At 35.9% G+C, this 26,804-nt stretch overlaps 2 protein-coding genes across 5 annotated transcripts; one reads left to right on the forward strand and one right to left on the reverse strand.

The window, feature by feature from the left end:
• Positions 1 to 730: 730 nt before the first annotated feature.
• On the forward strand, positions 731 to 15,982 carry LOC108347146 (protein transport Sec1a). 4 transcript variants are annotated; one of them, XM_052867986.1, is made up of 22 exons: positions 731 to 1,031; positions 1,803 to 1,858; positions 1,971 to 2,052; positions 2,796 to 2,874; positions 4,862 to 4,912; positions 5,056 to 5,152; positions 5,250 to 5,282; positions 5,776 to 5,901; positions 6,572 to 6,763; positions 6,837 to 6,920; positions 7,205 to 7,303; positions 7,624 to 7,700; positions 8,941 to 9,037; positions 9,300 to 9,422; positions 9,504 to 9,596; positions 10,073 to 10,195; positions 13,588 to 13,668; positions 14,369 to 14,574; positions 14,686 to 14,776; positions 14,864 to 14,953; positions 15,042 to 15,133; positions 15,870 to 15,982. In XM_052867986.1, the coding sequence occupies exons 1-21, from the start codon at positions 956 to 958 to the stop codon at positions 15,099 to 15,101; spliced, it is 2,016 nt and encodes a 671-aa protein (XP_052723946.1). In that variant the 5' UTR covers positions 731 to 955; the 3' UTR covers positions 15,102 to 15,133; positions 15,870 to 15,982. The 4 variants fall into 4 exon arrangements, with proteins under 4 accessions (XP_052723946.1, XP_017441783.1, XP_052723947.1 ...); XM_017586294.2 differs by lacking the exon at positions 15,870 to 15,982 and having other exon boundaries at positions 15,042 to 15,391; XM_052867987.1 differs by lacking the exons at positions 731 to 1,031; positions 1,803 to 1,858; positions 15,870 to 15,982 and having other exon boundaries at positions 1,969 to 2,052; positions 4,855 to 4,912; positions 15,042 to 15,391.
• Positions 15,983 to 19,211: 3,229 nt separating this feature from the next.
• LOC108346536 (uncharacterized) lies at positions 19,212 to 22,758 on the reverse strand. The gene is made up of 2 exons (XM_017585611.1): positions 22,555 to 22,758; positions 19,212 to 20,855 (listed from the first exon to the last, which is right to left on the reverse strand). Exons 1-2 carry the CDS (start codon positions 22,756 to 22,758, stop codon positions 19,212 to 19,214), a joined length of 1,848 nt encoding a protein of 615 aa, XP_017441100.1.
• Positions 22,759 to 26,804: the final 4,046 nt, after the last annotated feature.

The following is a 26,804-nucleotide window of genomic DNA, read 5'->3' on the forward strand; positions in this document are numbered from 1 at the left end:
TTAACCAGTGTGAGCTTAGGGAGGACATCTTTTAGGGAATTCAACGTTTGGTGGAGAGGAAAAAACAACAGGATAGATAGTCTTTGGTCCGTCAAGGATATGATCTCTCATCCTAGTAGCCTCAAGTTACTTGTAAGTTTTCATTTATGTACGTCTTATTTTAGTAGTTTTATACTACTAAAATGGGATGTTACAATACCATTAACTATTAAGTTAATAATTATTAAATCAACTTTTAAGTAATAAAAACTGAAATGCAAATAAAATTATAGAAATAAGTTTTTTAAGATTTTACTGAGAAAAATTTATAAAAATATTTTGAGTTGCTTAACGGCAACATTTGTATGTTTGTAAGAAACTCTCGTATAGTTTTATTTTACTTTAAATGAATATCTAAATAGAAATAAAAAGATAATTTTTGTCTATAAAGATATCTTATTCATTATTTTCATAATATGAAAAAATAAAATATATTTTTGAAATTATTTTTTAAAATTATTTATTAAATTTGCATTATGTATGTTGCAATCCTAGGTATGAAATTAGAAAAAGAGAGTAATGTTCTATGGTTCATGGTATTATTTCCAGCTATTTTGTTATTTAATATCTAATTGTTAATGTAATTTAATTTACGTTTTTTTTTAAATTCTATAACATGGAACTTACGTATTTAATTTACTTATTGAATTATGAAATGATATTTTAAAATACGATGAGTATGCTACTTTGTGAGACACCTTGAGTTTGACATGAATGGAGATTGAGAGCGCAAAACCGTAACCGAAACTCAAGTTCCAAGTGTCACACGTCCAACGCTCCTTCCTTCCCTCTCAAATATATAACAAATTTCTCAGCCTCATTCAACGACTCCAACGGTTCTCTCTCTCAACCGCTTCCGATAAGCAAATCGGCGTTCGCAGCTCCAATCCCCACCTCTTGCTGCAACCAATTAACCATGTCATTTTCCGATTCCGAAACCTCCTCCGGCGGATCATCGGACTACAAGCCGTTCCGCCAAATCAGCCGTGACCGTAAGATCCTTCTCGTTTCGCATTTTTCTTTTCCTTTCCGCTTTCTCTTTCGTTCTCCGTTTAATGTATTTGGTTTAGGACTGGAAATTTGACTTCGAAGCTTCGGTTTCTCGCTGTTGAACGGGGCTCACGGTGTAAACATCTCTCAATATACATTTTCGTTTGGAAATTGAATTTCGAAGTGTCATTTGAAACTAAGGAATATGTTGTGTTTGTGATTTTTTACTTTTTTTATTTTTTTCGTTCACTGAGCTTTTCTTTCGTCCAATCATAGAGGTAATGAATCAGTGGTTTTGTCTGGTAGAAAGTTGTGTGACAAAAAATATGAATTTCGTTACTGTGAATCTCGCTGGAAATTTTTTTTGGATTCGAAGTCGATCTTTTGAAACTGAATAATAAATTGTTTTATGAAATAAACTGAATGTAGATAGACTCAGTAAAGTTTTACATTCAAATTTTGAATGACATTTTTTAGATCGATTAAGCAATTAGTAGTATATTCTACAATAATGTCATGATTGCAAAAGGAAATGTTGTATTTGTGATTTTTTATTTTTTTTTTCTCCTTAACTTTGATGAGTCCAATTATCATGAAAATGAATCCATAGAGAGAAAATTTGTGTGCAATGAAATATGAAGATCGTAACTGTGCTCTCTCCTGGTTTTATTTTATGTATTTAAATAAAATAAGAGAGAAAAATTTAATTGTATGGTGCTGGCTTCACTTTCGTGACATGTTTCTAATAATTTTTCATCGTTGGATGCTAATAGGGTTATTATATGAAATGCTTAGATCGGCAAAGTCACCGGATTCGAAGGCATGGAAGGTGTGTCTTCAGCGTTTAAAGTGCATATTTTTACCACGTTCATATATTCTCATCTCATTTTTAGTTAATTCAAGCTGTGATATATTTGGTCACTTTTTCCTTACTATTACAGGTGCTCATAATGGATAAAGTCACTGTAAAAGTTATGTCACATTCGTGTAAAATGGCGGATATTACGGACCAAGAAATTTCCTGTGAGAACCCTTCGAAATGATATCACCTTTTGAATCTGTATTTTTCTGTATGTCTTCTTCAAGGGCCCGACTTACTTTCCATGCTCGAGGGCACAAAATCTAAAAGAGCGATGATGAAATCACTGGTTTTGGTAGAAACTTATCATTAATGATAACGATCCAATGGTCTAACATCAAATGCTACTTTTTTTCTTCCAACGATTTCAAAAAGATTAGGAGTGTTTCTCAAATGTATGCTATGTTAAGAGATTGGAGAAAAATAAGAAGTTAAAGGACAAAATTTACATCCAAGTTGTATCCTTACCATCGAGTTCTGTAACTTAATGGGTACAAATGGATTTCTTTTTTAAAATTCTTCAACACATTTGGGAGAGGTTATTTAATAATATAATGAACAACATCTGGGTGTCATCTTTTTTATTGAAGAACAGAACTTGTACAAAATATAAAATCATTTGACACAACATTTTTCATTGTTTAAGACATATTATCATTTTGCACATGACTAGGTTAGTCTCATTCTTTTTCCAGTACATAGTCCTCTCTTCTCCAATTGGCAATGTACATTTGTCAAGCTCTTCTAGATTTGAAAGTTGAACATTAAATTAGATGTTTTATTTTTCCGTTCATTTTATCTTATGCTTTTCCTCTATATTTTACTGAATCCACTTTAAAACAGCATCTGTTCTGTGATTTCTCGGTATAATATTGATATATTATCATTTGTTAATACCATATTGCAGTGGTGGAAGACCTCTTTCGGAGAAGGCAGCCGTTACCATCTTTGGATGCTGTTTATTTCATGCAACCTTCTAAAGAGAAGTAACTTCCTCTCTTAAATAGAATTTTCCATTTGTCAGCAATAAACAGAAAAGTATCATCTAAAAATTAAATAATTGTTTTATTATTCCAGGAAGAGTGTTTCATATAACACAATATGAATTAAAATTTCATAGATTTTAGCATTTTCTATTTTTATTTTTTGCTATATAAAACATAGGGACAAAAAAGATTGCTAGCATTCACTTCCACACTTGCAAATGTGTACAGTTAACCTCCTTATGACCTAATCTCACTTTTGATGCAACACAACTTCATGTTGTATCAAAATATAAAAAATCTTTAAGTGTTCATTTTTAATTAATTTCGATTAGAAAATTGTTTAGTGAGAGCATCTATAGTACAAGAGTCATACATACAAAATTATAAGCTTAACACTTAAGTATATAAATTATTTTTATTAAAATATGTTCACATGACATGAAATTTAAAATCTCGGGTCTTAAATAAGTCCCTAGATCTTAAATAAGACTCTAGGCCAAACAACAAAAAATATTATTATTCTACATTAAAAATGTATATTTTTATCTGTAACCAAATAAAACAATAATAAGAGTGTGAATCTTATAAGCCCTTGTTCTTAGTAATGATGTGACATTATAAGTCTTAAAGAAATTAAGATCTCATACAATGATTTTTGTGATAGAGATGACATAAGAGTTATGTTAGGGAATATGTGTGAATCTGTTGAGGATGGTGGTGTACTTTTCCTTTAGTTTAAGGCTAGGAGTATGTGTAATAATAAGTGAGAAAAGAGAGAAAGAGAGAAATAACTAGGAGAGATAATAGCTGATTCTTCTTCTTACCTTATAGTAGGCAAACCAAAGTTTACGTGAACCATCACCACAGAAAGATTCTCTGGTTGCCAGGATTTTATATCATTCAAAATTTTCTTTTGACTAGGTATAAGTCAGAAAATTTCCTAACTTTTTGGTGTTTGGCTCTAGATGTTTTGTAAATTATGAAGTTATCATGCTCTTGCATACAAATATTTGGAGTATCAATGTGTTCATACAGGTACAAAAAAACAGAAAGATGACCATGAGTATGGGACTTACATGATACAAGACGTCAGACAGAAAATATAGTTTTTTTAAAACAATTCTAGTATTGACCTAAAATATTAAGAAAAATAAATTTGTGGGTATTTCTTCATATATATATTGTTCATCTAGTTCATTCTTATTTAATACGAGACTTCCAACTCACTTAAATTCTTAATAATGTCCTTTTGTGAGTCTTTTCCATATTGAAATTCTTCCTTCCTTTTCAAAAGGATAAGTATTTCTTAACCACCGGTGGTGATCCTTACTTGTAAGGTCATTTACTAAAAATGATCACACTTGTCTGAAAAGTCTTTTAAGAAGACTTTCAAGGATTCTTCACGCATTTCATATCATACTCATTCTAGCCAGTCACCATGTCAGTTTGATATCATTTGTTGGTTTTTTTGAGAGAAAACACTAAAGAAATTCAACACCAATGCATAATTAATAAACTCATAAAAGACCAAAACATTAACTTAACTTCTATATAAATGTTTTAGACAATGAATGTGTGGGTCTTTTTCATATTTTTATGTGGAGCTCTTATTCTTGAGAGAAAACTGTTTATTTTTTTTGTTGAAAATGGATGTTTTCATTAGCTTATAGCATCACTTTAAAGTAATTGAAGCTTGCAGAGGGCTGACAACTGTTACCTTTAAATTGAGAAAAGTTCATTTTTTTATGTGTACCTTTCCGATCTTAATCTATCAGCAATATAAGGCTACAATTATTTGTGTTAAATTGTAAGTCAGGGTTCAATTATTTCTCTAATCCCTTCTGTTTCCAATTTTATTCCTATTTTAACCCAGTCTAAAGTTTTCTCTTCCATGCATTAATTTAAACGAATTACTTTTTTCTGTTGTTCCTTTTATTTGCACTCGCATAGTTTATCCATATTAAACATGTCTTTTGCTAGCTTGCAGTGTGGTCATGTTTCTGTCTGATATGTCTGGAAGGGAGCCCCTCTATAAGAAGTATGGGAAGCATTCTAAATTTTCCCCAAATTTAATATTGTTTCGAGATTTTAAAAGCTTAACTCAGGAGAAAACTTAACAGCATTGTTTTTTATTTTTAAATGGGGCGGGGGCTGTGTTCTTTCTTCCTCTGCACGTTTCAGAGCCTATATATTTTTCAGTTCACCGATCCCAAAGGAACTTGTAAACCACATCAAGTGTGATACAAGTGTTTTACCCCGCATAGGAGCATTGAGAGAGGTCAAGATTTTGTTGTCTCCTTCTATCTAATTGATATTAGCAGGTGGTCAACATCAAATTGTTTATTTATTGAAATTACTTTGGTTCTATTTTGCAGATGAATTTGGAATATTTTCCCGTAGATAGCCAGGTACTTCGCAATTCATTTGGAGTATTTAACTTCAAGCATACCTTAAATTAAATTGTTTTGTAGCCATTAACCTACCTACCTACTCAAAATCTCCGTATATAACAAAACACATTTATTTAATTGCTCATGGTACTATCATAGTTGCAAGAATAAACTACCTCGACGAATTTATTGATTTCAAAATGAAATTCCTATATGCATGATTTTGTCATATGATCCAAAGGTTTTATTTATATTCTTAATCTTACCAAGTATAAACTTAGCAGTGTTCTCAAGGAATTTGGGATTGCAGTGCATTCAAAGTCATGATTTGCGTGAGACAACCAATATATAAATACTAGCATAAGAAATACAAATCCATGGAAATTTGGTCAACAGAGTAATAGTGTATTTATTGTATTTATTATCAAGCTAAGAAACACCTTGAACTTGTTAAATGATGTTCAAAACGAGGGAGAAAATGGGATTTTCTACTGAGATGTGTATGATGCAGGGGTTTACTACTGATCAAGACACAGCAATGGACGATCTTTATGGCAACATTGAGAATACTCGCAGATTTAACACCTGCTTGAATAGTATGGCGATTCGAATAGCTACTGTTTTTGCTTCATTAAAGGTATGACCTACACTCCTTGTACTCTATATTTGCCACTAGCGTAGGTTAAGATATTAATGGACTACTCTCGACTCAGTGTAATGAGAGTTTACTGGTACCTTTTAAGTCATCATTTTTCTTCTTTTATCCCGTTTGATTCTTACATATTTTTATGTAATATAGCCTTTTCTAATTTCCACTCGTTTCTGGTGAATATATATTTTGCTGTACGTCCAACAAACTATTTTAACAGAAGTCACTCAGAATCAAATAATTACTACATTATGATTTCGTGGGATGCAATAAATTTCATATTTATGACCACTTCTGTAACTTTTACCCATTATTTCAGTTCAAGCATGCTGTGCTTGTTTACGTGGGTGGCGAATTTGAGTCAAAATAAAACTAGATTACTTTTTACTTGTAATTTAAGGTACAACAAAGGGCATTCTTTTAATGACAGTGAAGATTAAAAACATTTATAAGGTAATCATGATAGCAATTAAATCTATTGAAGATATTAACAATCATCGATTTAGATGTTTAAACGTAGTTTCAATCATGATCTATCTATAACATATTTTCAAATTCTACTACACAAGTTATTCTTGACTTTCCCTAAATTCCTAATCTTCTCCATATAAGGTATAACTTCTGAAAGAGTACATTAAAAATGTTTGTATCTTTTTAGGAGTTACCATGTGTGTGGTATCGTGCTTCAAAGGAAAGTGACGAGTCTACTGCAGCAAAAGTTCGAGAATTAGTTCCTACAAAGCTTGCTAGTGCTGTTTGGGACATGGTTTCTAAATATAAATCTACCATTCCCAGTTTTCCACAAAATGAAACTTGTGATCTGCTCATTGTTGACAGAACCGTAGATCAGGTTAAAATAGTCTGTTCACAATGAATATCTCCTTTTATATCTCACCTTTAACTTTGTTTAATCTGCATCACAGATTGCTCCTGTCATTCATGAATGGACCTATGATGCTATGTGCCGTGATTTGTTGAATATGGATGGAGATAAATATATGCATGAGGTATCACTTTCTTTTAGCTTGCCCTTCCCTTCATCATTATAAAAATAAGGTTACTTAAATTAAACTTTGGACTCACAAATAAAAAATTATTTGTTATTAGTTTTTATAAAAAAAAAAAAAAGGCTACATATATTGATTAAAGAACTAAAAGTACAGCTCTCTCATTTAAAGTAAAAAGGTCCCTCAATTTATTTTAAGCATCACTTTTATTGAGTCACGGCCTTTTCAGGTATACAAGTTGCTGCATTTTTCTTGTTCTGATTTTAACGTAGCAATCATGTTAGGTTCCTAGCAAAACCGGGGGTGACCCTGAGATCAAGGAGGTCCTTCTACAAGATCATGATTCAGTCTGGCTTGAACTTCGCCACGCTCATATAGCAGATGTACGTCTCTTTCACTATCGATATATTTTGATAATTTTGTATAAGTAAATAAAAATAAAAAAAAAATATATATATATATATATATATATATATATATTATACAGATTTTGTTAAATGAAATAATTTTATGTACTATTAATTTCTTTAAAAATTATTTTTATGTTATGCATAAACTAATTTTCACATATAAAAGAAAGTTATTTTATTTTTATTTTTTTACAGATATTTATAACAAATTTATCCGAATTCATCTAATATTATCAACTCACAATTCATATATTTCTCAAATCTCATTGCTCTTTTACCTACATTAATACCAGGCTAGTGAAAGACTGCATGAAAAGTTTACCAATTTCGTATCAAAGAACAAAGCAGCGCAAATTCAACAAAGGGGAAGGTTTGCATTGGCACCTTTCTTCTTCCTTTATCAAAAATAATGGCCATTTTCGTGAAATACCTCCCAATTAATTAAGGTCCTAGCTTTCACTACATTTGTCATTATTCATTTCGGGTATGATATGTTTGGAATTTTTTTTTTCTGAAAAATAATTACATTTTTAAGATCACTTAGAAAGGGTTTTTATTTAAAAATACTTTGCCAATCCAAACACATGGTGATAGCCAAAGTCTCGCTTTCTGCTTTGCAACTAAAGGGAAAATATGAATAATATAATATATCAAGTGGAGTAGTGGCTTCTTTAAAGCACGTTTTGTTTTTCGTTTAAATATATTTAAACTACAAAATTATTAGTGAGATTTATTAAATAACAAATGAAACTTATATAACTTTTTAATTTTTAAGAAATCTCATTCAAAAGGAAAATGTATTTAAATGAAGTTGTAACAGGGTGCATTGTCTGTTTTTCTAAATGTTTAATGGAAGTATAAATGCTCTTCGATTAGTGGCTAGTATTACAGTATTTCAGTGTATAAGTCAACAATACCGAGCAAGAATTAGTTGATACTTGGTCAAAGTGTACAACTTACATAGTTACTTAAATAGTTGACTTTGTACCTAAAGAATAGGAGGGAAACAATGACGGTAGGCTTTACACAGAATTATAGAGAGCGAGAGAACCAACCCAGGGAATCAGAGAGAGCATGAGAAGGAACCATTAGGATCTATATAGTGGTAGGTATACACAGGGTTCTAAGTTTCATTCTTGTTAGAATGAAAAAATAGAGAGCTATAGAAAAGGAGTTTAGTTTTATTAGCACGGTTTTTGATTTTGTATTACATAGACACTGATCAGGACAGTTTCTGCAATAAAAAAAACAACGCCATTATATGTACAAATTTATTTTGAAAGAGACATTATGTGCTTGCTATGAATTTTTAAGATAGCATAAATCAGAAAAAAGAAAGAAAATGAAGATTAAATTAGAAATAGGAGTGTACATTTAATTCTGTAAGAAAATAAAGAAAAGTTAAATAGTGTGTCTCGTTATAGTAGTTATGGATTATATGGGTGATGATACCACACAAATATGAGGGTATACTGATCCCAACCGAACCTAAGTAAAATGAACAGTGAACTTGGACTAAACTAAGATTAATTAAATATCCGACAGGAAGACTTATTTTTGACAAAACCATGTGCCACTTATTTTAGACCTATAAATTTAACTTTCTGCAGAGATGGTGGTGAAATATCTACCCGAGATTTGCAAAAAATGGTTCAAGCATTGCCGCAATACACTGAGCAAGTGGAAAAGATTTCACTCCATGTGGAGGTGATTTATTCCATCTAACTTTCGTCATCTTCTATTTTTTCTTTTTTATGGTTTGTCTAAGAAAAGTATAGTATTTTATTGCATCTTGAGAATAATGGCAATGGAATGTGAGAGAACGAAATGACATACTTCTTGAGGAATGAGAACTCGTGATGGCTTTGACACAAATGACGTATCTCTTTCAACTTGATAAGGGTTGCACTGTAATAACAAAATAAATATATTCCTATGCTAACCATTCTGCTTGATGAATTCAAAGCAGATAGCTGGAAAGATCAACAAAATTATCAGAGAAACAGAACTTAGAGAGCTTGGACAGCTGGAACAAGATCTTGTTTTTGGGGATGCTGGATCAAAGGAAGTTATTCAATTTTTAAGAAAGCAGGTCTTGAAATAAAGAGATATCCGAATAGTCAATAGTTTTATTATAATCCCTTTATTTATTCAAAAAAATTTGCCCGTGCAGAGTACACCTGAAAATAAGTTGCGGTTGTTGATGATTTATGCAATTGTCTATCCTGAAAAGTTTGAGGGTGATAAAGCTTCAAAGCTAATGCAGGTTATTATCAACTCTTACATGTCAAATTTTTACTTTTATTACACATGAATATAATAATTAAATTGAAAACATATTCATGGTATTCCCATTTCTCATAACTTCAGCGTTTGTTATACAAGAGTCTCAATATCTCTATCAGATTCATAAACTTTACAAGGTTAGGTAAATTTGACTAAATTGCACATGGGTGACTGTGCCTAACTCTCATTTTTTGTTTGCTATAAATGAACTGTGCTCATATAACTTTGCCTCGCTTTATTTATAAATTACTCCTATACAAACCTGGATGAGGTGTCTAAGACAGGACAAATTAGGCACCAATCCGTATTTCAAGGAATTCAGCCTGTATCAACTATTACAAAACTAATTTGATAATTCAAGATCAGCACGAATTAGAAAATTCTTACAAAAGACGTGTACAAGTTGTGCCTAAGTAAAGTGATTTCATATATTGATGGTTCTGCTCATCTAATCAGTTGGCAAAACTATCACCTGATGACTTGAAAGTTATCACTAACATGCAACTGCTGGCGGGATCATCAAACAAGAAATCTTCTGGTGGAGAAGGTGGTTTCTCACTCAAGTTCAATAACCAGAAGGTAAACATATTCATTTCACATTATCTTTTGTATATCAAGGATATTTGGTTTATATATATATATATATATATATATATATATATATATATATATATATATATATATATATATATATATATGATATATAACAAAAGAAAAAGAAAAAGATGAGATAGGATAATGACCTGGTAAGAGAAAATAAATTATAATGGTGTTTGGTGTACACAGAAACAAAAAACATAAAATTCAGAGATATATTTGGCTCCTTGAATTTTTTATAATTGCATAATTTTATATATATATATATATATATATATATATATATATATAATTAATATTAAAAATATTTATATTTTTAAATGAAATAATAATATTTGAATTTTTTATTGTTATTATAAAAATAATTCATAAAATACTTTGAGCATTTTACATTAAAATTCTATTTGCTTTTATAGTTTTATTATAGAAACAATTACATTCATTTTCTTTTAAATAAAATATTTCATATTTTATTATCCATCTTTTAGTATAAATAATTATATTTAGAAGACGTTAACAAATTTTTTAATATTACATAATTTTATTATGTATGATTTGAGAATGAAATACCATATTAACCTTTATCATATATAGTGGTAAACTTAATTATATGAATATTATACAAACAAATGATTCATCATTTAAGATTTTAGGTATTCTGTTTCAAAAAGAAAGATTTTAGAATCACTTAGTATTTTTCTATAGATATTTTTTGCATTATTATCTTTTTTTCTCGTGTTCAAAATGATAATTATATTTATAAAGCAATCACAATAAACCAACAAATATGTATATTTTTTATTTAAAATTTATACAAGAATATATATTTGATATTTAGGACTAGTATCTTTCATATATTTTATAAAATATATGGTTTTTGAATTAATATGATATCCAACATATGTGACTTCTCACACACTTATCTCTAAATAGATTGTAGAAATCTTTATAGATTTTTTACTAATTAATATATTCATTTATATGATCTGGACAATGTAAAACTTATATATAAGAGAAAGAAAATGGTATAAGAGAAAGTTTGACCCTTATGTTTCTGAAACGGAGCCTCCCAAGCTAATGTTAATGAATTTGTCCCTGTATGTTTCTCACTCGTACTTTATTATGACTTCAAAATCTCAAACATACTATAATAACAAGTCCAACCACATACACTGTAAACACCGTCCTAAATGACTATGTTTGCCCTTTCTAGCTTCAGAGCAACCATACATATAGGAATGACATGAGTGCGATTGTACACTTTCAAACTCCTTCCCATTTGTGATACCTGACATATATGAAATTTTGTTTTCATCCATGTGTCTTCGAGTAACATGTACACGCATACTTGCGTATCAAATATTTATTAGATTTAAAAACTAAAATCTCATAGTAAGTAAAACATAATATTATCAAGAAGGATAATTTTTTTCTCTTTAATGTCAAATAATAAGGAAAACACTATAATTTTATAACTTTAATATAAAGTACTAAATAATCTAGAAATGTTTTAGTAATTTAAAATTTGGATAAGTATGAAAATAAAGATAAGGCAAAAACATGTTGGGAGAAATAGCAATTTAGGCGAAAGTGGAAAAGTTTCCTTCATTTGTGTAACTTAAAACATGCTTGTGAGAAATAAGAAGAGAAAATGATAACACAAACTTTTTAACATGGAAAATTCACTCAAATAGAAAAATAAAAAAGTGGCTTCAACCTACTAACTATAAAATTCATTATAAAAGTTGAATTGAAAAAAAAAAATCTTTCTTTTTTAAAAGGATGAAACACTAACTTACTCTTTTTCGGATAACTTACAAAGATTTTATTAAGAATGATGAAATCTTTCTTTTCTCTTAATTGATTCCCAACTCACTACTATTCTTTAACTTATAAGCAGGTTCTCTTCATTAATTTTGTCTGTCTTCTTGCTCTCTCTTAAACTCCTATTAAAGAAAATAATTTTAAGATCTTAGAATAAATTATTTTCTTGGTTCCTACTACTTTTTTTTTTGTGTATCTTCGTACTCTCTCTATACCCCTATTCATAGTAAATTATTCATGTTTTTCCATAAAAAAACGCAAGCAGATAGTAAGGAAATAATTTGAATAGCTTAGAATAAACTATTTTCTTAGTTCGCTAGAAAAATGTTTCCCTAACATAAAAGAGGGATATTTCCAACAAAATGTTCATATACTCATACCTGATTTAGCATGTTAAATATTACTCAAATCTTAAATCCATAATTAAACACTTTTATATAATCATCAACTACTTACACTAATGTTCTAATGATTTTATGGTGTTATTGAAGATCCAAACTTGTCAAGTAAATTTTAAAAAGAAAAATATTGGGTTTCATTCATATTTCTGAAAAAATAACTTTAATCCATGATCACTATATCAGTTTAAAAAATATTATTTTTTTCATAGTTAACTATTAACACCCGGTGAAATTTTATTATAACTTGATCAATTTTTAGAATTAATGATTTCAAAAAAAAAACTCACCTCTATATTAATTTTTATTATAAACTAATAATGATTTTTTTTTGTGACGTATAAATCTAATGGTCAATATTTGTAATAGTGAATTTCTTCAAAAAGATTTTATTTATCTTTGAATACTAATAATTAGTATATGCAGGTTTTATGTAATTATAATTAACATTTTTTATGTTTTAATACTTTTTTATATGATTTGGATATTGTACAATGAATAGTTTACAAAAAAAAATGATGAATATATATAGTTTACCTAATAAAATTGTCCTTCTCATCATTCTGGACAGAAGATAACAGAATAACTAATAATAAAATGTAGTATAAATTATGTTTAAAGTATATTTTTCATTAAAATTACATATAAATTTTCTTAAAAATTGTTTTATTTTAATTGTTTTATAAATTAGAAAAACATAGTTTTAACCAAATTATAGATATACAACTACTTTTTTATCATAAAAAAATTATATAAGTTTGAAATTACAATTAATATTTTAATATATAATGTAATTTAAATTTTTGTGTAAAAAGCTTATAAACATATATTAGATAATATATTAAATAAAATTATAGTATATATTATTATATAAACTAATATCAACAAAATTATATGTTTTTTTAAAGTATAAAAAATTATAAGTTAAAGTGACAAGACACAACAAATAGCATATTAGAATCTATTAAGACATTTGTCTTATTATATTTTAATAATCAAATTTGTCTTAACCAGAATATTTAAATAGTTGATTTTTTTTCTATAAGAATTTTTGTTTATTTATATCCAAGGATATACCTCTTGCATGGTGTTGTCCATAACTCTTTCACATCAAATATCTTTTATCTTTAAAAGAGTTGTTTTTCTTCATAGATAAAACATGCAGCACGCAAAGATCGGACTGACGAAGAGGAAGAAACGTGGCAACTATTTCGATTTTTTCCCATGATAGAGGTACGACTAAAGATCATGCAAACCAAATTTTTTGTGTGCAACCTTTACCTGATCTGATTTATTCTTTTTCCTTTTTTGTTGACTGGAACTAAAGAAATAAATTGAGTTCATCCGTCATTTGAATTTATTATAGAAAGAAGCAAAAGATAAAAGAAAATTTGCTGGCTTAGTAAAATATGCCCATTCCAAATACTCAACATGCTTAATTTAGGTCTTTTTCAATAAATTTTTCAGTGAATGCTTATAAAAGAAAAATTAAAAATTAAAAAAATATTTCATAAATTATAAGTTATATATATCTCAACTTTTTGAAAAAAAAAATTAATTAATTAATTTTAGTTTTTGAAAAAAGTTTAATATATTTTTTAAGTTTTTCTTTATTATGAGTAACATGAAGTTTATCTAAAATTGACATTAGTTTCGGTTAGATGTCAACAGTCATGAGTTGCAATGATTTTTCTCTCTAGCTTGTTTCTTATCCAGTGTCGTAGTTCATTATTTTTGTGCTGAGAGTATCATATTTGATGAGTTGATAAAATTACCTTATCGAGTATTCTTCTTTGTAGTCGTAGGAGTGCAACAAGCAGAGCTGTAAAAAATCATTTTGCTTGCTTAAACATAGCATGGTATTAGTATAAAATATTATTTGTTTTCTTTTATATGATCAGATGTAAAATATTTATGATATTGTGTTTATTAGGAGCTCATTGAAAAGCTCAATAAGAGTGAATTGGCTAAGAATGAATATTCGTGTATAAATGAGCCAAGTAAAAGTAGTGCCCAAAGAGTTCCAGCAAAAAGTAGCAAAACTCCCCAAACAGCCCCAACCACTGCTCCTCATTCAATTAGATCTAGGAGGACAGCAAACTGGGGAAGATCTCGTACTTCAGATGATGGATATTCAAGGTGACATGAGCTATTATCTCCCTCAAGTTTGTTTCTTTACCAGAAACAAGTTGTCTTTTAATGCTTTTCAAATTTCAAAGCTGATTTTATAATTTTTCCTACCTTCAATAGTGACTCCACGTTGAAGAATGTGCTTGCTGATTTCAAGAAGATGGGAAAGCGAATCTTTATATTTATTATTGGCGGGGCTACTCGATCCGAGGTAGAGTGTGATGAAAAAACAAACTTTTGGAACAACATCTTGAATGTTTAAATTATAATCTTAACTTGTATTTGTTATTTTTTTCAGCTGCGAGTTTGTCACAAGTTGACAACAAAATTAAAAAGGGAAGTAATCCTAGGTACTACTTCCATGGACGATCCTCCGCAATATGTGACGGTAATAAGCCCTTGTTATTCTCTTCTGCACAATTTTTTTTTTCATATTATTGATTGATTTACATTTTCCTGCTGTGGTGAATGTACAGAAATTAAGGTCATTGGGCGAACGCCAAGTTGAACCACCATTGAATGGCCTCGGCATATAACATTTTTTCGGGGTACTGATAATTACAAGCAGGTTGGCAATATCCTTCTTGTATCAATTATAATCTATAATTATCCCTAATTGTTTATACATTAGAAAGTTTAAACTTTATACCCTCTTGACAAGGGATGAACAGAGGGGCCCCTTTCAATTTCTGTGATATACAAATTTTGTTAAAACATCACACCACACTCTCATACATATTCAAAGGACATTTTTTTTTTTTCTTTTCTTTTGAGTGTATACAATGGACATTTTTGTCATAAGCTATTAAAGTATATTTATTTTTAATGTCGATTTCATGTGAAAGGAGATACTTGATTTAGGATACCTTGATTTGGGATAGAAATTATATTTGCCTCTTACATATCTTTTGTTGCCTCTTCCAACAAAAGATAATTAAAGTTTAATTTTATGTTTTCAAAGGTTCAACTTTGTAGGCTGTATTTAGTATTAATTATTATTTTTTACTTCTGCGTTTCGTAAACTGAAGCCTTCACTTATGACTTAAAAAAAAGTAATTTTCTACTAAATAATATTAACACCGTAAGGATAATTATAATAACAGTGCAGGAAGTCTTGTAATGTTATGGTTTATACATCCTTTAAGAGAACTTTGCGTCTCGTTAGAAACTGTATTATTGCTCTCTCTCTCTCTCTCTCTCTCTCTCTCTCTCTCTCTCTCTCTCTCTCTCTCTCTCTCTCTCTCTCTCTCTCTCTCTCTCTCTCTCTCTCTCTCTCTCTCTCTCTCTCTCTCTCTTCCTTTCAGCTGTGATCCAAAAGAAAGCCTTCAATTCATCTTTCCGTGCGTGGTTCAACCCTTGGTAATGCAGAAGAAGGGAATTTAGGATTAACGAACAATATATTTTTTACGGAATTACTTTCTTTATTGATTAATATATAATATTAAATTATATTAATCTAATGATTGAAAATTTTGGTATGAACATGATCAACCATGTTGAGTTGTATATAAATCAAACATTTATAATGTAATCTTACAATGAATATTTATTTATATTTTAAAAAGTATATTTTACAATAATTTTTTAATGAAATATCAAATCATTAAGAAGATTTAATTGTATAGTTGAATCGATAAATATGTCTTTATGATCTAAAACTCTCATAAAAAAAATAAAGTTGTTATTGGGTTAACGTTAAAGTAATAGCTTTTAACAATTTTTCTTTGTTCGCATGAGTCAATATTTGACTCAAATATTAAGGAACTTAAGTTTAGTATAATTTATATAACACTCCAAAACCTTGTATCAATAATCAATCTATAACCCGATGATTTGTAAAAATAAATTCATTATATAATATTAAAAGTATTTTGTAATATTCAACAATTTAAAATACTAAATTTAATTCATTTCATAACATGTGTATCTAAACATTTTTTTGAGCAACAACACAGAATAAGTCTTCCATCTTTTCCAGACATAATTTTATGATGTACACTTACGTTTATTCATATGAATACTAGTAACAAATAAGTTTTTAAAAAGAAATTTACTATAGTACCACAACCACTTGTATAAATTCATTTCAATTAGTCCATGCCACTTTCATATATATATATATATATATATATATATATATATATATATATATATATATATATATATATATATATATATATATATATATATATATGTGTGTGTGTGTGTTTCTACTGAAAGGGACCGAGGGAAACTCCTGCTGTTCTCGTTCGGAAATGCTCCTCCGCTGCCGACCGGTCTTTCTCCTTCACTCCTGAATCCTCTCTCAATATTAAAGTGGGGTGACCTGCAAGAAACACTCTGACGCTCAAGTCAGAAATTATTCTTGCAAGTCTAGTGAAAATCAATCAGAATCAGAGAGTTTACCTTCTCCATCGTTTGTTATTTATATGGTTTCAAAGAATCTTATCCATTAATTTACCTCTTAATGACAATCAATGCTCACCTTAACTGCTCGACACTAACCGTTACACCATTAATTACACATTCATGGTTATTCAAAAGTTGTCTCCAGCCAACGGCTGGAAAGTTTCCATCACCTTCATGTGCCCGGTCGGTCTAATTGGTCGATCAACCCCGTGTGCTCGGTAAAACAAGTATGCTCGGTCAGCTAACCCTACTCGGTAATAACACAAGTCCCCCAAGCCCTAGCAATATTTTTGCGTAGGGTTTTGAAATGGGCTCCGATCGGTATGCATCTTCCCTCTAACGTGTTCGGTAAGCTACTTTCGAACGTCTTTAGTTGAGCAGCCATTTGTAACTTATCTAAATTTGTTTTTGCCGTGCAGATTATCTGTCTCGAATGGATCCATCTAAAAGCAGCACTTTCGCCCGCCTGTTCGCTCAGAGGGGGGGCGATGTAAGAAAAACAGGAGGAAGCTCCTCCTATGCTCCGAACGCTGCCGCCATTCCCGCAGCATCCCTTCCTGTCCAAAAGGCGCCACCTCCTCCACCTTCTACTGACGTTCCTCCGCCTAGCTCCCCTTGCCGCTCGGCCGCCAAGACTCCTCAATCGGAGTCCCTCCCCAAGAAGAAGGGCAAACGAAATGTCGTTCGGGAGTCCTCCGCTGAACCCAAACGCGCCAAGAGGATCCTGCCCGACGGTCCTCCGCTTGCTGGGCCGTTGAGCCCTAACACGTGGGTGGCGAAGCGCATCCATTTCGATCTCTTTGCTGAAGAACAGGCCTTGGTCAGCGGGATGACCGAGGAGGAGGCCTCTGACATGGCCATGGAGTTGGTCGCTCGGTCAACAATGTGCTTGGCCTACGCCGCCCAAAAGAGAGCCTCGGCTTCCACAGAGCTTCAAGCTCTTCAAGAGAGGTTTGACGCTGCCGTCAAGGCCAACCAGGACTTGACTCTTCGTCTGGCCGAGACCGAACGAATGGCGGAGGAAGACAAGAAGAAAGCCAACACTCTGTTGGCGGAGGCCCGTGCTACCCTACGCCGTATGCAACGGTCGCTGGACGACACCAAGCTAGACCTCCAAAAAGCTGCCATTGCCAATACAAAGCTGACGGCCGAGCGGGACTCACTCCAAGATCAAGTGACGAAACTGGAGGCGGATAACAAACTTCTGGGCGATGAAGTGGTGAACGAGCATTTGCTCGGGTTTGACAAAGCGCTCGCCCAGTGCAACCTTCTCTTCCAAGTTCCCACCGACGATCCCCGTCTCGACGTAAGCATGATGGTGTTGGACGATAAACTAGTTCCTATTCATGTTCCTCCGCCTTCATCTTCGGCCGCCCCCAACGTTGAAGCTACCGCTGAAGTAGTTACAGAGACCGACGGGGCTAATGTTCAGCCCTAGGTCTTAGACATAGGATTTTACCGCTTTTTCTCTATCTTGTAATGAACTTTCTCTTGAAATGAATATATGCCTTTTGAACGCATTTGCCTTCTTTCATGCCTTATCATGTCTTTGCGAATAGTCCATTTTTGCCGCTCGGTTTAGGTCTTAGGAGCTCTCGAGAAGCGTGCCCTAAGACCAAGGTGAGAGTTCACGAGAGAAATCTGCCTCACCTGCTCGGTTTAGGTCTTAGGAGCTCTCTAGAAGCGTGCCCTAAGACCAAGGTGAGAGTTCACGAGAGAAATCTGCCTCACCCGCTCGGTTTAGGTCTTAGGAGGTCTCTAGAAGCGTGCCCTAAGACCAAGGTGAGAGTTCACGAGAGAAATCTACCTCACCTGATCGATTTAGGTCTTAGGAGCTCTCTAGAAGCGTGCCCTAAGACCAAGGTGAGAGTTCACAAAAGAAATATGCCTCACCCGTTCGGCTGTTAAGACATGACGAAGATTTCGTGTGATAAACACAATAATATTATTGATATGGAATAACAAGTACAAAACTCTTAGCTGAAATAAAACTTTAAATGGGAGGCGTTCCATGTATTGGGTATAGTCTTTCCCGTCGGATGCTCCAAACGATATGCTCCATTTTGTAAGTTTTCCACCACCCTGAAGGGGCCTTCCCAATTCGTGGCTAATTTTCCCGTCGATCGGTTTCGTCGGGCTTCGGCCGTCTTTCTCCATACGAGGTCTCCTTCAACAAATTGTCGAGGTCTGACCTTGGTGTTGTAACGTCTCACAAGAAGCCTTTTCTGAACCTCCGCTCAGATCATTCCCACCTCTCTTCGTTCATCCAAGGTGTCTAGCTCCACTCGAAGCTCATCATTGTTATCTTGCAGACTTTGGATTCCCCTTCGCATGGTAGGTTCCCCTACCTCTACTGGTAACATGGCGTCCATTCCATATGTAAGGTTGAACGGGGTTTCCCTAGTTGTACCGTGCGGTGTGCAGCGATATCCCCAAAGGACTTCCTGAAGTTCATCCACCCAGGCTCCTTTGGCATCTCCCAATCTTTTCTTCAGCTCTGCAACAATGACTTTGTTGGCTGCTTCCACTTGGTCGTTCGTCTGTGGGTGCTCTACCGAGCTTGTGACATGCTTAATTCCCAGCTTTTTATAGAAATCTCCAAATCGTTTGTCAACGAACTGCCGCCCGTTGTCCGTAACTACGGTCTTGGGGATTCCAAACCGGCATATGAGCGTCCATACAAACTTTTGGAGCGGCTCTGCTTCTATCCACTTGGTGAAATAATCAATTGCTACCAATAAAAATCTCTTCTGAGCTCGACCCACTGGAAAGGGTCCCACAACATCCATCCCCCATTGCGCGAACGGCCAGGGAGACATCAAACTGTGTAACTCTACCGGTGGTAGGTTGAGGTTCTTGTCGTGCTCTTGACACTTCGAACACCTCTGTACAAACATCATGCAGTCTTTTTCCACCGTCGGCCAGAAATAGCCCGCTCTTATCACCTTGGCGCGCAAAGCTCGCTGCCCTGTATGCATTCCACACGCCCCTCCGTGCAGCTCCCTCATCACATACTCAGCTTCCTCCGCAGATACACATTTTAATAGGGGTGAGGAGAATCTTCTCTTGTACAGATCCTCCCCTATTAATAAGAACCGAGCGGCCTTCTTCGCTTCAACCGCTCGGACGTGTAAGCCGCTCTCCTGCCTCTGAATGATTTCTCTTATGGCCTTCCTCCAATCAGGTTCACTGGAAACCTCTTGGACCGCCAAGAACTCTACCGAAGGGCTCATCATAACTTGCCTTATGACCGACGACAAGTGATCCTTTCCCTTACAGTTGGCGAGTTTGGATAAAACATCCGCCCTTACATTTTGCTCTCTCGGTACATGTTTGAATTCCACCATCCGGAACTGCTTCACCAACTCCTTTACCTTATGATAATAACGAAGCAGTTGATCATCTTTGGTCTGGAAGCTCTCAGTCAGCTGCCCCACCACCAATTGGGAGTCCGTTCGGCATTTGACCGAAACCGCCCCCAAGTCTTTAGCCAGTTCGAGTCTGGCTATTACTGCTTCGTACTCGGCCTGATAGTTACTTATTTTGAACAGGAAGACGATTGCCTGTTCAACGACAAAGCCATCCGGTCCCTCCAACACAATTCCTGCCCCATCCCCGAATCGCACAGAAGAGCCATCCACATAAAGGGTCCACTCTCGGGGACATTCTTCTTCCCAAGGTAACTCGACCGCAAAGTCGTCCAAATGTTGTCCTCGGATTGACCCTCGTGGTTCGAATTGTAGCCCGAATTCAGATAACTCCACGGACCATCCTACAATCCTCCTGCCCAGGTCTGGTTTGCGCAGGATTTTCGCGATCGGGTGATATGTTCGTCCTATCACCTGATGACTTTGGAAGTACGGCCTTAGGCGCCGCGCTGCCTGATAATGCTAAATTTTACCATTATTTAAGCATCAATTTAGTAGCAAAATCAACTCCTTTCTAACTTATAACTTGCTTAATCCTCTTGTTTTGTCTTGTTTTCTGAATAATTGTGTTTTTGGCTACTTTGATGGACTTTCATCAATAATCCCTTATTTTGTAGCTAAAAATGAGCTTGGAAGAGTCTCCAACAATGTATAGAGCAAACACATGCAGAAACGCTCGTCGCCAGTAAGAGGACGCTCGTCGCTAGTAAGAGGACGCTCGTCCTCATCCAGAAAAAGACTAGGACGCTCGTCCAGAAGCCAGGAGAGAGGACGCCCGTCCAGAGTGGAAGCACAAGCGGACGCTCGTGCAGAAGGCAAAAGAGCGGACGCTCGTCCAAAGTGGAAGCACGAGCGGACGCTCGTCCCTGCCAGGCAGAAGAGGACGCTCGTCCCAGCCAGGCAGAAGAGGACGCTCGTCTCAGCCAGCAGAATTGGACGTTCGTCCAGCTAGCAGAGAGGACGCTCGTCCTGCAAGAGAGTGGATGCTCATCCAGGAGCTAAGAGGACGCTCGTCCAGAGGGATAAGAGGACGCTCGTCCAATATTTAGGACGCTCGTCCAGGCCAGAGAAGAGGACGCTCGTCCACTTTCAATTTATCCAGATGGTTCGCGCCGGGCACAGAGGGGCGTCGGGCGCGACTTTTTGTGACTTTTTGCGAGAGGCTCACGCCCGGGCGCGAAACAGAGAGGGCGCCAGGCGCGAGTTTTCGCGAGTTTTCGAATTTTTGCGAGAGCCTCGCGCCCGGGCGCGACTGCCAGAGGGCGCCGGGCGCGATTTTTACTGATGTGGCAGATTGAGCTTATTTAACTCAGAAACGCGAAGGGGTTTGGATCTTTTGCTGCCCAAACACGATTTCTCTCATTTGGAGCTCTTGGAGGCGAGCTAGGAGCTGTGGGAACAGTCCTTCTTCAACCTTGGGTCTTCTTCCTTCTTCCATTTCCACCATTGTTGTAAGCTTGAGCTCTCCATGCATGGAGAGCTAGTTTCATTATTGTTGGGGGATTGATGTAGCCACTGAATTCTTATGTAAACTACTATGTTTTGAATGAATTTATGCCTCTTTCATTGATTGTTAGTGTTTAATTCCCTTTCTTAATGCTTGTTGTGAAATTGCTACCCATTACATGATTTTAGGGTTTGCTTGATATTGGGAAATGTTGGGTAAATCTGGACTTGGATTAAACACCTAAAGGAAATAGTATCTAGGGATAGAGCTAGGACCTTTGGTTGTCTTAAGATCTCAATTCTTAATGCAGAAATAATTGTTAGGTTTTCCAAGGGATTGGAGCCTAATAAGGAAGTCTAGGCTCTCTCTACCAAGGGATTGGGTTTGAGTAATTTAGTAGATTGACATTGGCATATTAATGAAGAGGAAGTGATTTTCTATACATAAGAGTGAAGTAGGTGAAATCATACCCCCAACAATACCATTCCATATCATTTCTAATCTTTCCATTTCCAAGTGTTTGAGTATCTAAGATCACTTTTATCAATTATGTTTCATGTTTACTTTAATTGCACAAAAACACAAATTATGAAGCATTCTTTAGTCTAAGTTAGTTGGAAATTATACGATTGTTTGGTGACACGAGTCTCTTGGGAAACGATATCCGGTCTTACCGGTTTTATTACTTAGAACAATTTGGTACACTTGCCAAAGTTTTAACACTGCCATCACTAGGGCCAAAGCGATCTTCTCGACTCGCTTGTACCTTGTTTCTGCGGGCTGCAATGTTCTGCTAACGAAGTACACGAGTTTAAACTCAGGTTGTTCTTGCACCAAAGCTAAGCTGACCGTGTCCTCCGAGATCGCCAGGAAAAATTGTAACGCATGCCCTGAATCAGGTCGTCCCATGACCGGTGGGCTGACCAGTATGCTTTTAACTTCGTTGAAGGCTTGCTCACACTGGTCATCTCAATCGGTATTCGCACTTTTCTTCATGATTCTTACTATCGGCTTTATCCGCTCGGCTAGCTTTGGAATAAAGCGCGATAATGAAGTCAGCCTCCCTACCAACCTCTGAACCTCCTTCAGCTTCTGAGGGCTTCTCATTTCCAGTATCGTTCTGCACTTGTCGGGGTTTGCCTCTATTCCTCTAGTTGTTAGCAGAAACCTAGAAACTTTCCTGCCGGTACCCCGAAAGTACACTTGGCCGGATTAAGGCGCATATTGTACTTGCGAACTTGATGGAAAACCTCCGGAAGATCTCTCACATGGTCTTCCACCGATCGGCTTCTCACCACCATGTCATCCACATAGACCTCCATGCATCTACCTATCTGACCATAAAAGACCCTATCCATCAACCGCTGGTAGGTAGCCCCCGCATTCTTTAATCCGAACGACATAACCTCGTAGCAATAGTTAGCCCGCTCGGTGATGAAGGTTGTCTTATCACTGTCCGGGGGAAACATAGGAATCTGATTGTATCCTGAATATGCATCCAGGAAACTTAGCACTTGAAACCCCGAAGCCTCATCCACTAACGCATCAATACTTGGTAGCGGATAAGAGTCCTTGGGGCAAGCTTTGTTGAGATCCGTGAAGTCCGTACACATTCTCCACTGCCCGCTTGACTTCTTCACCATCACAACGTTCGTCAGCCAAGTTGTGTACTTGATTTCACAGATGAAATCTGCCTCTAACAGCTTTTTCACCTCAGCTGCCACTGCCGATCGCTTCTTTTCCCCCAATCTTCTCTTCTTTTGGGCCACCGGTCGGGCCTCCTTGAACAATGCCAGCTTGTGTGACATAATTTTTGGGTGGATTCCTGGCATATCGGCTGTAGTCCAGGCAAACAAATCTTTGTTCTTTTTCAACTCCGCACCTATCGATCTGGCCTGGTCTTCCTCCAGCTCACTCCCGATGGTAGTAACATGTTCCTCCTTCCGCCCAAGGCTGAAAAGCCTTGTTTCTCCCATTGGTTCCATCCGATCATCGGTATTAGTTCTCGGATCTAGATCCGCCATTGCTACCTCCGATCGTTTTCTCCTCTGCCGATGGGATGGATCAGATGAAGATGGCTGAACCTTCAGCCCGGCCACATATCATTCTTTGGCAATCCTCTGGTCGGACCGAACGGTGCAAATGGTTCCATTGTCCGATGGAAATTTGAGTGTACGGTGAGGTGTGGAAACGATCGCCCCAAACGCATTCAAGCATGGTCGGCCCAACAACACATTATACGATGTGTTTGCCTCTACTAGTAAAAACTTGGTCTTCAACTCTTTATTACGCTCAGTTCCTAGGCAAGTCCTCAGATCTACATATCCTCTCGTATCCACCCTCTCCCCCAAAAATCCTACTATCTGCTCGTTATACGGGGCTATCAGGTCCTCGGATATGTCGATTTGTTGGAACGTCTTCTAGTAAAGAATGTTAACGGAACTGCCTTGATCCACCAATACCTTTCCCACGCTGTATCGAGCAATTACAGCTGTTATCACCATCGGATCATCTTGATCTGGATCAGGAGCATGAAAATCTTCATCGATGAATGTGATTGGCGACATGGAGCGCTTCCTCACATCCACCCGGTGAACACTCTTAAGCTCCCTCAAATTTCTCTTCCTTGCCGATGCCAACGACCCTCCAGCAAAACCTCCCGAGATAGTGTTTATCGTGCCACGCAGTGATCGGTCATGGCTACGACTTCTACTCCGCCTCCGATCCGGGGGCCGGTCATCTCTCCTATCACTTCGTTCCACCCTCGTCCTCCGGGGTGAGCTTCTCGCCCGGGGTGGGCTTCTCGCGCTCCGCTCCTCCTTCACGAACTTTTTCAGGTGACCCACCCGGATTAGTTCTTCCAGCTTATCCTTCAACACTGTACAATCTTCGGTGTTATGCCCTATGTTTAAATGATAGGTGCAATGTTTACTTCCGTCCGCCTTGGGTGACGACCGAGAAGGTCTTACCCGAATCAAGTTTGCACTCAAAGCTTCTTCCAAAACTCTAGCCCTTGGCATATTCAATGGGGTGTATCTTTCGAATCTACCCCCCTTCGGGCCATCTCTGTACTTCTGGCCTTTTGATCGCTCGCCAGTTACGAACGGTTTTTTACCTTCCTTCTTCTCCTGCTCTGAGGTTGAGCTCTACTCCTGTTGTCGCCTCTGAACCGCCCTCATCTCTTCTATTCTGATGAACCGAGCGGCTCTCTCTTGCAACTCGTCCAAGGTTAAAGGGGGTTTCGCAAATAAGTTATCGGCGAAAGGGGAGGGCCTCAATGCGGTGGCCAGAGTGCTGATGGTAAACTTCTTACCCACTCCCCTCACTTGCCGAGCGGTTCTGTTAAACCGGTCCATGAAGTCTCGAAGACTTTCTCCCTTCTCCTGTTTTATGTTGGTCAACTCCAAATACGTCAAGTTTCGAGCTCTACCCGCCGAAAACTGCCGCTCGAACATGTCCCTCAGGGTGGCGAAATTACCAATGGTTCGAGGTCTCAACGAATGAAACCATGCTAAGGCTTCTCCCTTAATCGATAAGGAAAAAACCCTGCACCACACATTTTCACTAGGGGAGTAAATAGTCATGGCATCGACGAAGGACCTCAAATGTTCCTCCGGATCACCTGACCCGTCATACTTCTCTGCGGCCGGAAACGCCCTCTCCGAGATCTGTTCCTCCATGACCACCGCTATGAACGGATGCAGGGCTCTCGCTCGGCCGGCTGGGACCGGGCGATTAACGGTTCGATGCGAGCCAGCATCACTCTAATCCTCCCCGTGATAATGACTGTCATGGGTAGGGTCTGTTTCTTCCTCTGAATCCGGCTTTGTCTCCGGCATCTCAACGATAGGTGGTGTCGGGGCGCGTGCGGAAGATTGACGGTTAGCTTGTGCCCTTCTAGCCGAATCACGCTCGCCCCTAAGGGTCTCAATTTCTGCCTGCATCGCCTCCATCCTTCTTCTCATCTCTTGCATAAACACTGCCTGGTCCTGGTCCATCCCTATGGTCTCAGTGGGTTGTCCTCAACAATCCTCGGCCCCACGGTGGGCGCCAAAATGTTTCTGCTGAAAGGGACCGAGGGAAACTCCTGTTGCTCCCGTTCGGAAATGCTCATCCGCTGCCGACCGGTCCTTCTCCTTCACTCCTGAATCCTCTCTCAATATCAAAGGGGGGTGACCTGCAGGAAACACTCCGACGCTCAAGTCAGAAATTATCCTTGCAAGTCTAGTGAAAATCAATCAAAATCAGAGAGTTTACCTTCTTCATCGTTTGTTATTTATATGGTTTCAAAGAATCTTATCCATTAATTTACCTCTTAATGACAATCAATGCTCACCTTAACTGCTCGACACTAACCGTTACACCATTAATTATGCATTCATGGTTATTCAAAAGCTGTCTCCAGCCAACGGCTGGAAAGTTTCCATCACCTTCATGTGCCCGGTCGGTCTAATTGGCCGATCAACCCCGTGTGCTCGGTAAAACAAGTATGCCTGGTCGGCTAACCCTACTCGGTAGTAACAATATATATATATATATATATATATATATACTTACTGTAAGAAATACGTATTGATGTTTTTTTAAACAATCAAGTTTTATAAGATAATGACATATTTTTATACAAACACTTTTGTTTTATGGTACAAGATAAGTTTAAGATATGTGTTAGATGAGTAATAAACTCATTAGTTTATCACCATTTGATATTTTATTCTATATAACCTAAAATATTAATGAAGTAAATGTCCTTTCATAAATTTCAATATACACAAATTCAAATAATTCATAAAATTATCTAAGATTTGTGACTTCAATTCACTTATCATACATAAACATGTTTCGAGTGTGGAATTTTGGATCACAATCAAAAGTTTAAGTCATTTTTTTCCAAACCTTCTAATATCGTTTTTACAGTCTTAGTTGTAAAGTTTTCTTAAGTCCTTATTACTCTT

Source organism: Vigna angularis, chromosome 9, assembly GCF_016808095.1.
Source record: "Vigna angularis cultivar LongXiaoDou No.4 chromosome 9, ASM1680809v1, whole genome shotgun sequence".
NCBI lineage: Eukaryota > Viridiplantae > Streptophyta > Magnoliopsida > Fabales > Fabaceae > Vigna > Vigna angularis.